Source organism: Melopsittacus undulatus, chromosome 3, assembly GCF_012275295.1.
Source record: "Melopsittacus undulatus isolate bMelUnd1 chromosome 3, bMelUnd1.mat.Z, whole genome shotgun sequence".
NCBI lineage: Eukaryota > Metazoa > Chordata > Aves > Psittaciformes > Psittaculidae > Melopsittacus > Melopsittacus undulatus.
In genome coordinates, this window is record NC_047529.1 from 46,219,489 (window position 1) to 46,231,996 (window position 12,508).

The following is a 12,508-nucleotide window of genomic DNA, read 5'->3' on the forward strand; positions in this document are numbered from 1 at the left end:
GACATAACCATTTTCCATCTTTGTGTTTTGCTGTGTTTTGTTGCTATATTTAAATGAACAATTATTTTGAAAAAGCTTTTCAGTACAATAAGGTTAATCTTTCTCTGCCCAAAACCTGTTTTTAAGGAAGAAGAAGCAGCCTTTCACCATTCTTCAAAATCTTTATTGAAATTGTGTTCACTGATTCATTTAAGTTGGAAAAGACCTTTGTCATAATTTCAGATTAATCCCATTTACTCTGTATATTAAGTATTTACCCAGAATGTAAATATCAAACAAATACTATTGCCAGACTTGGGGGATGGGGAGAGGATACGCGTGTATTTTGGTTAGAAAGTGTTCAGAAAGAAATCTTCGTATACTGAAGCTTATACTGAAGCTTTTCCAGGACTAGAGCCTTGTGTCTCTAATACCAGGGTCTTTTTTATTTCAGTGTTGCTATGCTGTGATACTTACGTTTTAATTAGAGGTATGCATGGCCAGTGTTTTGAAAGAATGTGAGCTTACTATTTGTGTGGCATCAGGAATAGAATCATGCAGGTGTGACTCCTTTTATTTTTTTTTGTGTGATTACAGGATAAAGAACACAGCAAACTTGAGCAGGGATTCATTAAGGACTTCTTCATAGTTGATTATGTCCAGTGTTTCCACCTGTTCTTCTCCTCTACCCAAAGAGGAAGATAATAAATAATTAAAACAATGTTAATTGTAGGAGAGCAACCAAAAGGTTTTCCAGAAAGGGACTGCTTGTTGATTGCAGGAACCTGGCAAAGCCTAAAGTGAGAGGTGTCACATCTTATAGGAGAGAAAATATTCTGATAGATCAGGATGTTTCAAGTCTGCAAAAAGCTTTTATAAGTCATTCCAGAAGGGTGGGATATGTCCATGCAATTTACAGGTGGCATCTTTTCTCTGAATAACTTCACTGAAACACGTGACTTTTTATGAAATGTTTTATATCTTTCTTCTACCAAAAGATTGACTTAACAGTCATTCCTATAGACAGCCATTACTTCAATAAAACAGATTCAAAGAGTTTGAAAATTATATAGGCCAATTATTAAGGGATAACTCAGGTAGTTCCCAGGTTTCTAGAGAAAAAGAAAAAATGTGTGCAGTAATTTCATTATTTATAAAGATTTATTAAAAATCCTTTTTAGAGGTTTGGTTTTCTTTAAACTGAATTGAATATGGAAATAAATATGTAGAAATCAGAATCAGTAGCGGAGACTGTGTAACTAATTCTTCATGTGCTGTGTACCAGATATCTCTCAGGGACACTTTATGCTTCAGTTTTAATCATCACTGTTTACTCAAGCAGTGATTGAAATATCAAGATTATAGGTTTAAAATAAAATTACCATTAATTATAAGGCTGTCATCTGGAAAGAGTGGCAAACTATAAATTTTGGTTCCAGAAGGATGCTTAAATCCTTTCAGCATAAAAACGTTAGGAATTTTGTTGTAGCTAACCTTACAAACTGTCAAAAAGTTTTTGTACAGACAGCTACCAGTGCAGCTATAGTATTTGACACAACTTTCCCGTCGCCATCCTCACCTATAGAACTGTTATGGACTGTCAAGGAGCACAAAGGACTGCAGAAACACCTTCAAAAAGTGAACAAAGAGAGAAATGTCTGTGGATTACACTTAACACCTCATCTTCAAAAGTAGTCTCAGTGTTTTGCAGAGCAAATTAAAAATCGTTAAAAACCTGTGAGAATTGGCAAAGAAATAATTATACCTAGGTTAGATGCAAAGGAAGAAAAACAGCAGCAGAATTACTTGCTGTAACTGTTGAGTCCTATTGTTTGAGATATTTCTAATTATAAAGCACTAGAAGCTGTAGGAATCAGCAGACATACACTCCTGCTTTTCTGCACGGAGTCAGTTGCATAAAGCTGTGTATTTTGGATAGTATTTTGACCTGAAATGCCAAACCATCACAAGTAGAAAAAAAAGAATAAAATCTATCATTTATGAGAGGTAAAATAAATATTACTTAAAAAAACTTCCCCAAAACCCCAAACCCAAACATATAAATCAAAGAACTGCAAATGAAAGTAGCCTCTTGAATGTCGCTTTTAAATTCTTTTTCGCTCTCCATGTTTGGAGAGCAGCTCAGAAGTGTGCACACAGCTGTCAGACACAGTCTTTTGGAAGAAACCTTTTAGAAATATCTAGAAGGATCCTCAAGTCATGGCTGTTGAGGGTGAAGCATGGGTGCTTCATGAAAGCTCTCAGTCATCTGCTCAAAGACCTGCCTCTACACCTTCTGCTGACATCACTGTATGGCTGCCACAGGAGAGCCCTTGAGGATCCTATGTAATTCTGGTACAGAGGAGCTGTTGCTCTCTGCAGCCAGCTGTTGTAAAATCTGCTATCATCATTGCTGATCTCTGGAGCAAGAGCTTTGGTTGTCACCAGTTTGTGAGTCTTCAGCACTGAGACCTTGGAAGTTTGTTGTGGGTATATGTTACTGGTCCATTACCTTTTGAGGTGCAAATCGTTCATTCATGTTGAGTCACTCAGCTGTCAGCAGAACCACTGTCCTATTTGTGCAGGTTCTTTGTAAGTCCTGCTTTCAAACAGGCAGAAGTGTATTACAAGAAAAGCTCTGCAAGACTGTATTCAGTTTGCTGAGCCACTGACTGCTTTTCAAATATACTGTTCTCTACTACCTGACAAAACATGGGAAATCATTTCCCATGGAAAACTTACATAAAAGCTATGGTATGTAATTACAGTTCCAGTGGATTAGAAACTTTGTCTTTTCTCCTGCAGAAAGGAATCACGGAAATATTTTTTTCTTTAACCTACCCATTTTGGTTTTGGCAACAGCTATCTCCATACGTATCCACAGGGACATAACGAATGTGCATTTCTCCTGCATCGCACTGAGTTGTGCCTGTTCTGTTGAGGTTTGTCTCTGCTGTCCAAGGTGTTTTGGAAAAAGGGGTTATTTCTCCTATTACAGAAAAATGGAACAGTCAGAAGCACTGGAGAAGCCAGCTCCCTGTGCTATTCGGAATAGCATGTGTGGTTTACATTTCTGGTGAAGGTTTTGCACAGCATTCTGAAGCCCTACCTGGAAACCTTCTGTGGTGAACTTGGGCTGGCTGTAGTTTCATAGTATATGGAATCAGCTTTAGAAGTCAAATCCCTATAACACAAATTGAGGTACTTAACACATGTCTTATTTACATCTCTTGGATATAGACCTGTGTAAAATGTCAGAACAATTATTGTTAATCTGAATTTAGATTCTTGTTTGTTGTTTTGGAAGTAGAAGAAAAATACTTTTATATCTGGCTTCTTTCAGGGAATTTCATCTGTATTCAAAGCTGTCATGGACAAATACAGTCACCGGGTGCTACATTACATAGAATCATAGAATCAAGCAAGTTGGAAAAGACCTTTAAGATCATCAAGTCCAACCATTCTATTTCCTCTTATAGAAAGAGTTTTATAGACTCCAAATAGTTTGGGTTAGAAGGGACCTTTACAGGCCATTTAGTCCAATCCCCGTGCAATAAGCAGGGCCATCCTCAACTACATCAGATTGCCCAGCCCCACATCCAGTTTTATTCTTTTACATATTTAGTACATAAGATTTATGTGATATGATCCCTAGTTGTGTCACCGTAGTTTATCAGCATTGTTGACAGAAGTTCAGTTCACTACTTGTGGGTTGAGATAAGAACAGTCCAGTAACTATGGTATAACACAAACCACTGCTGCTACCACCAGTAGTAATAGTGATAAGGGAAATAACAAGGGAAGAGAATACAATACCACCAGTTGATACCCAGCCTGACCGAGCAGTGAGCCAGGCCTTCCGGGTAACTTTCAGTTACATCCTGGGCATGATGTGCTGTGGTATGGAATACCTCTTTGGCTCATTTGGGTCAGGTGTCCTGTCTCTGCTTCCTCCCAGCTTCCTCTCCTCCCCCACAGAGCATGAGACTCAGAAGGTCCTTGATCATGCTGAACATTTGAGCAGTAACTAAAACATTGGTATTATCAGCGCTGTTCCCAGGGCGAAAGTCAGACATACAGTGCTGCACCAGCTACTGAGGATAAAAAATGACTGCTACTGCTGAACCCAGGATAGGAATTAATCAAAACACTAGAATAGAAGACAGTGGTACATTGCTTTCAAGATTCTAAAAATCAAACTGTATAGGGCTGTCAGAAGAGACTGCTTTCTTGTGCCTTGTTCTCATTCAACAAATACCTCAACTATTTGCCCCACCTCACTCATAATCTCTTTCAAACAAGACCCAGAAGGAAGAGAGATGTGTTTCAGTGAACTCTGGTCATTTGCTTCTCCTCACACTATGTTTAAAACATCAATACTGACTTCGAAAATTCTATCAAGAGTCATGAATTGCCTGCTCCATTCAAACAATAAAAAAAAAATAAAATCCTCATTGTTATGTGCTATTTCCTTCTCTTTTGTTTTTTAACCCCCTTTGGAAATTGGGTACTCTAAGGTAGTTGTTTTGAAGTTGGTTTGTGTTAACAGCATCTTCATGGATACTGAGAAATGAGCACAGTGTCTAGGAACTTTCTTACCCTGTTTGGAACTTTACTGCCTGTTTCCATTTTTCTCTCTGTGTGTTCTTTATTGTCCTCGTTTCAGCTGCAACAGTAATTTTTTTCCTTCCTAGTAGCTGGTGCAGTGCTGTGTTTTGGCTTTAGCCTGAGGAGAATGCTGCTAACACATTGATGTTTTAGTTGTTGCTAAAGACGCATTCTGGGTAGTAATTTAATGCCTTAACTGCTGTTTGTGTGAGAAAGGATTCACAATTCTTCATTAAAATAACAAGTTGGAATGTAGTACAGTGAAATGCAGAAATAAATATTTTAATCTCATTGGCAGTTATATAATTAAATATATGGAAGTGTGCTTCTGCAATTGAAAAAGTAGACATTAATTAGAACAATGGTTTTGAATCTTTTCTTATCTTGGATACAATTTGTATGATTCATTAATGATTGAACTTGCTTGGAAGAGAGTAATCATAAACTTTGATGGCTTTAATACATGCAGCAGTATGTATTTGATACATGTTCCAACTAGTTGTGGGTGACAATAAATTTCCCCAGCCATGTATAATTTACAGTATCTTTTGTTAGTAACTGCCAGGATAGTACATAACTGTTTACAAAAGTCTTGTCTTCTCAGGGCCAAATAAAAATTTAAAATAGTCATTTGTGTCATTGGTGGTTCCCAACTATCAAACTAGTGACCTTCAGTTTCCCTAAATTGAGTCCCAAGGGGAATATTGTGGTTCTTGTGCCATGGTGCGTTTTCATTGGCCAAAGAATTTTGCTTGCATAGTGGAAGAGTAGTTCATTTGTATGAATATTAAAATGTGTTGCCAGGATTTTATGGTCTAGTAAGAGTCAATGTTTTAATCTCTTGATTGTTGAATTACATTTTCTCAGCAATCTGTTGTCCTATGTAGAGAGCTGTTCCAGTCAAATGGTAATCAAAATCCATTGTCTTGTAAATCACTACAGTCTAAAGCAGTCACCAAACACTGACTCTCATTTACTTCAGTAAAGTGGATCAGAGTAACTAGATAGGAATGAGTGAATGAGTGAAAGAAACTTTTGTCTGACTCTTGTCCCCTTTGCTCCTCAGGCAGCCTCAGCTGATACACATCATGTACTAAAGCTACAATTATTGCAGTTACAGAATGAAGTTAGCAAGATTTATTTTTTTTTTACCATAAGGGCAAATTTTTTTTATAGTTTCCAACCTCCTTTTTCGTCAGGACATCTCTTTTCCTAGCAACAAATAATGTCATTTCCTGATTTTAACCATGTAATTAACTAGTACTCAAGGTATAATAGATTATTTCCACTAGGAGGAGAAAAAAATGGATGGAATGGGCCTTTGCTTGATTTACAAATTAAATGTATGGAGGCCCTTAATGAAATAATGCAGAAGTTCTTGATTTTGTTGAATACGATACGAAAAATATATCAAAAGCTGTTTGTTTTTTTAGCTCTGCCCTCAGTCTCTGTCCAGTGAATGCTTTCTATCAAAGCTCTCATAACTTTCTGTAGCATTGCATTAACAGTGTCATTTTGCTTCTGTGGCATCTCTGTGATATTTGCAGCTGAGACCATGTGGAACACTAACATCAAAGCATACCCCTCATTACATGGTTGTGCAAAAGCACTTGAATTCTGTCTAGGCCTTGTCTTCTGTTATTCTAGCCTATTACTGAACAAAAGGAATACAGTTGTTCTTTTTTTTTTTTTTTTTTTTGGCTCAGGGGGTTACCATAATAAGGTGATTAGTCAAAGGGTTTGTATGACCACCATAGCTCCATCACAGCATTACTGACCCCAGCACTTTAGTTCCATTGGGGTCACTTCTAGATGGAGGCCAAGAGCTGTTCCTGCTGTAAGGATTGTCTTTTCATGGAAAAGTTCATTTTGTTGCTCTTAACAGACAAAATTTTATTTATTTATTTATTTTGTCTTGACAGAAAATTACATCCTCTAGGTTTTGAAGGTGGCTGTGTATCCCAAGCATTTTATTATGCTTCCCTAGGAAATACTTTTGTGTGTCTAAATGGAGGGGATGTTCTGGTGATAGGACAGAAATTAAAAGTAATCTCTGTAGAACCTGTTATCTGCAGCCAGTTGCAAACACAGTTGAGTATTCTTTACCTAACTTCTTAGTGCTCAACTGCAGTGAAATTTACAACTCTAAACAAGGTACCTCTGTTCTTCCTAGGTATGCATGCCAGATACTTGGCATGTCTGAGTGGTGCTCCAAGTAGCTCTCACACTGTGGGCAGAGGGAAGAAGAGTGCAAATCAGGAAACAAATGTCTGAAATCCATTTTCATTTGCAGGAACTGTCTAAATATTATATACTTAAATGAGACATCGATTTAGATCCCTGAATTTAAGTATGACCAGCTCACTCCTTAGTTTAAAAATCTAAAAGCTGAAGAATACCTGTTTTCTGTAATTTATCCAGTGACTTTTTCTAAGCAGTCCTCAGAAAAAAAGATTTTAATCTATAAGTCTTTTGCTTTCAATTAGCTTACACTTACTGCTTAATGTCTTCTGCATCTGTTAACATGGCTTGGCAACTCAGCATCAGCAGGCAGATGGGCAGTTCTTCACTCCTCTAGGCTTCTGACCAGGACTAGTTAAGAAGGAGGAATAAAAAGTAATATAAATTCTAATCTGCTAGGGAGGGAAAATTTTGTATCTAGAGCTGCTTTTTCATTGTCAGTAGAATATTTACACTAGGTATTAAAAAAATGGGCAGCAGTAACATTGGAGTTCTCTGAGTGGCAGCTGCTGCGAATGCTGCTTGTTTACCTGGGATTAATACTGGCATCCTGTTGACAATATTCACTGGATCCAGCCTCTTGGATGAATTAGATATTTAGATGCTTAACTCGTGAATCCCAAGAAGATTCATACGTTCTTGTTCTCTGCCAGGATAGCATTGTTTAAAGTAAATTTGTCGATTAAAACTGATGCCAGCAGGATCCCTAATGTCTTTAGGAGTTTGCTGGATTTCTTTACACATCAGATTCTTAGAGTCTTCAGATTAACTGGTAACTTGTGTTTCTATGTCCTCAAGGAAAGTGCTGCCTTTCCTGTAAAGGTGATTTGGGTGATATGATACATGCAAGGTACTTGGTTTTAGTGTATGGAAGTGGGTGTTAGCATTTTTAAGGTAGAAACTAAATTAAACATGGCAGTGATTTGCAGCCCAGAATTCTAAGGACATCCAGGTTGCGCTTTAGTTTTGGGTTAGGGATTTTTGGTTAGTTGATTTGCCTGTTTTTGTTGTTTAGAAAAGACCAAAAAAACAAGCACAAAAACTTACAACAGCATCTGTTACATGTATTTTATCCCATCAACTAGGGGTCATTGTTTTTTATATATTATCTAACTCAAGAGTATGTGGTGTGCTCAAAATGAAAAAGGCAAGTCTTTATCCTATGAAACTGAAAGGACAAAAAAGTTAAATAAGTTTAGAATCAAAGACTTAGAGATGGTATTGTAACTGTAGAATGTCTAATGCAGCACGCTTTGTGTTTGAAAGTGATGGTTAGAGAAGTTACCTGGGTAGCAGTGTATCTCAATTACATGAAACACTTTATAACAAATTTAAAATGAAAGAATAATTAAATTATGTAAAATGCAATATGAGTTTACCAGAGATAAACTGTAGCAGAGCAATGTAAGAGCATTCTTTGTAAAATTGTGCTTATAGATGGAAGATTTGGTAGCTTTTATCTATCTGGTGTTCAAGAAAGTATTTGTTATGGAACACATACTAGAAGAATAATGAAACTGAAGAAGATACTTTTTAGTGCTTTAACCTTTTGTAATTGGATAGGAAAGCAGCTAGAGAAGTAGCAAGAAGTTGTGCTGTATACCAAATGTTTACAATTGTTAGGAATAGAAGGGGAAAGGTTTGTGTGTGTCAGTCAGAGGACATGCCATTTAAGGGCAGTCCAGCCTCTGCAGGTGCGCTGATTCTGGTCTGAGTCTGTCCTTGTTACTTAAGCAGTAAAACTGTTCCCTTTCGCAGGGAAGGAGAGGATGAAAACCTAGGAAATCTGCCAGAGGTCTTGGTGGTGTAAGAAGTAGTAAGGGGGGAGGAGGGAAATGGGTAGGTGGTGGCAAGTGTCTCTCTGCAGCAGTTTCTTTGGTCTCTCTCCTTCTCCTTGACAATGTGGCAGCAGCAGCCTACTTGGCTTATTTTAGCCTATGGACAGGAGCTAACAGATGCACTAATTGATGCCTCTTTTGCTAGTGAATTAGTATTGGATTGTATAAAAGCATGTATGGAACCAGAGGCACCCTGCTGATCAGTGAATCAGAGAGTGGTTTTTAGGCAGCCATGAAGAAATAAACCTAAAAAAGATACTTTCAATCTGTGAGTGCACTTTTACACTCCCAGTTTGACATGCAAGCTTCCTGGTCAGCAAAGACAACTGGTAAGAGTTCATGTAGTTCACTTCCTGGAGATCTTCCTTCTTCACTCCACAAATTCAACAAAGCTGCACCTAAGGCAGTAGGTTGCACATTTACTTCAGTGAGTATCACAATATGTACTGTTGACATTTCTGAATTTTCCAGAGTGTTCTGACTTTCAGAATCTTTAGTAGACAGACTGTAGGGTATTTATTTTTCCATCTCTATCCTCTACACAGCATACAGGTGATGTCTTACAGTAATTCTTTTCCAGATGCTGAAATACCTTGGTTTAATTTTCTTATTTTTTGCACCTTTTCTGAACCTTTTCTTAAAAAAAAAAAAGTTGTTCACCCCTTTTGCATTTTTCCTTGGGTTTTGTAATATTTTCGGTGCATGCAGTCAAATGTGGCAAAGAGACCTGCCTCTATTGTATGTCACACTGTCTGCCAGAATGTTTTCAGCTAAAGCTCTGCAAAAAAGTGCTGAAATACTGTAACATAAAAGGCAGCTTGCAGCAGCCAAGCTAACTGATGGTCCTAGCAGAGAACATCAGGTTTAGAAGAGTGAAAAAGATTATGAAAGGCAAAGGTAAGGGCAAAGCAAGGGCTTGAGATGAGGTTTACAGAGGAAAGAATTGGAATAATTTGTCAAATCCCAAGACTTGAAGATAGGAGAAATAGTGCAACATAAACAGGAAGAGAGACAAAATGACAGCTATCAAATTAACAAAGGGAGCAACATGACAGTAAGATTAAAAAAGGGCTACTAAGGTTCTCTGTCTAAAAGTGAAACTTTCAGTTGACATTGATGAGTTAGAAAAGAGGTTGGACTTCAGTTGGCAAAGGGCAAGGGTGATGTGAATTCAAAGGCAAAAATACTGTTTTGTTTTTAACACCTCACAATTTGAGAATACCTGTAATAATTATTTGCCTTAGTCCTGTATTGCCAAATATGCCAGTCACTTGGGGAAGAGAACTATTACTTGGCATGAAAGCTGTAAACAAGTGAAACAGAAACTGGAGCAACAAACTTACAGTTGTGGGGTGTAGTGTATCATGGCAGCTCATGAAGCAGCTGAACTCAGAAGTTCTGGATAGCTGTTACAGAAGAAAAGTCTAACACATTCTGAAAAATGAATTCTGAACAAATAATTCATAAGCAAAGATTTTTATCCCGATTTTCTGAGGAAACAAGACTCATAGGAGTGTGATGTTTGTTTTGCTTGTCAGTCTTTTCCTCTGCTAGTAATTTTTTGAAACTGATAGTGAGTTTGAAATCACATGGGAAGAAGTAGAAAGTCAAAAAATACCTTCCAGTAGGCTTTAAAATCAGTGGCTGGATTGGAGGAGAGACCAAATCATTATGCCTGAGGCTAGCAGAGCATTATATATTTACTTTGGCGGAAGCAGGCCAATAATCCACATGTGCTTCCCAGCTACTGGCACAGCATTGCTCTGTCTTGCTTTCCATCTTGAGGAATATGATAAGAGAGCAGAAACCCAGGTGTTAGGGAAGAGCTGGGGATGGATGATGCAGCTCCTGAATAGTGAACTGAGCTCCATTATTTTCTTGTTCCTGATTGTATGTTTTTTACAATCTAATTTTCTGACTGCTTGTACCTGAGAATCCCTGAAGAGCATAGGTTTTATTTCATCTATACCATTAAGCAAGCCCAAGGGATTAAAAGATTTCAGTTCCTTTTGTAACATTTGTTAGATTTGAGAGCTAAAGATATCTTTATCTTTAATGAAGCTGCATACTATTTGAACTAGTATCAGTTTGAATGTTTCCAGAGTTTAATTAGTAACACATGAGCATTGCTTGGAAACACAAAGACTTACTTCTGTTCTCTATTTAGTTCATTGCTTATATGCTATAAATTTGTTCTATTTGATTTTAATGCATATAGTCTGAATTTTTTGTTGTCTCCTTTTTCTCTTTAAAATAAGGTATTGTAAATACAGTCAGTACAAAATCCCTTTTACTTCCTTTAGTAGAGGATCAGGCTTTAAATTGGAATATCCCCTGTTATCTAGTCCTACAAAATTCCAGCTAGAAAATGGTGACTTTTCCTAAACCAGAAAGGATACCGAAATATTGTGAAAAATACCATTTTAGTTAAATCTCTGCTGCTAGCATTAATAATTGCAAAAAAAAAAGTTCATTGTTTTCTATAATTTTCAGGATGATTCATTCGGTGCAAACTTGTACAGGATGGGCAAGTGTTTTTATTTCTGTGTGTGTATATAGATATATGTGTGCATGTGTGTGTGTGTACATACATTAGCTGGCTAGTAAACTAAACAAGATTGTTAATAGGATGCAGTGGTCTGCTTTCAAGTGGTGAAGATGTAATTATTCTTAGGCATACAAATTTGGGTCAAATATCCTTTTGTCAGTCAAAAAGATTCATTTACAAAGAGATACTGAATGTTAATGTCATAGAGGTGTACATTATATAAAATATAATTACACTTTTATTTAATGTATAATTTAATGTGTATTTTTTCTTTTAAAGAACTACAATTCTTTTATATATAGAAATGACCATTTCTTCTAGCAGTGTTTACTTCGGGAGAGTAGTATGTTTCATTGCATAATAGTTGTACATTTACAGTACAGGAAACAAGAGAGTTGGTTTGGGTTTTTTGTTTGGTTTGGGTTGTTTTGGGGTTTTTTGGTGGTCCTGGGTTTTTTTTTTATATATATATTTTTTATATATGTATATATATAAAAGACTGTGGGGAAAAAAATTGCTAATATAATTCTCATATAAGTTCGTATCACTCCTCCTGTGGTTCAGGAGAAATGCTTTGGTTACAGCTTGTTAGGCAACAATCTGACAGTGAATTGTTCGAATTTGAAAATGTGGTGTCTTGCATTAATCAGTATTTAATCAAGTTTGTTCCTGATAACTCTATTGACAGAGAAATCAGTATAGCTCTTAGCTTGCTTCTATGTTTGTTTGAATTTCAAAGAATTCATTTGTTCATTAGTCTACCTGTGATGAACAGAATTACTATATGTGCAGGGCAGTCACCACTTTTCTCTGGCAGCAGATGGGCGGATGACAGCTAATGCTGCAAAGCTACCAGCTGGGGAATTCACAGTCTTGGATGAGTTTGTTCATATGATGGTTTCCTGTAGTGCTAATATTTAAAAAAAAGAAAGTTTCTGGGCAATTGATATGGTTTCTCATAGATCTCATATGTGTGTAATTAATAGAGTTTTAAACATTAAAATTTTAAATTTTATTTTTTTATTTAATATGTAAAGCATATTTCTATTTAAAGTCATTGCTTGGGGTAAAAAGGATTGCATATATTGTTATTTTCTTTAGTTTCAGGCACTGTATGCTGTATCACACACACTGGTTTTGCTAGGAAGGAACAACATACTAAGGAATTCTTTAATATCTCTTCTACTATCAGAAGTACGTAAGTTTGCTGAGCAGCTGTTGCAGGCTCAACAGGTACTGTCACCTTTTCTTTTGGAGAAGAGCTAGAGAGTGGTGTTTGGAAGTGTTTTTTGTA

At 36.8% G+C, this 12,508-nt stretch overlaps 1 protein-coding gene across 1 annotated transcript in view; it reads left to right on the top strand.

The window, feature by feature from the left end:
- Positions 1-12,508, top strand: part of MEI4 (meiotic double-stranded break formation protein 4) — a 78,461-nt gene that overhangs the window by 24,179 nt on the left and 41,774 nt on the right. Inside the window, exon 4 of the mRNA XM_034060743.1 lies at positions 12,316-12,447. Coding sequence (XP_033916634.1) covers positions 12,316-12,447 — 132 coding nt within the window. The remainder of the gene's footprint in view (positions 1-12,315; positions 12,448-12,508) is intronic.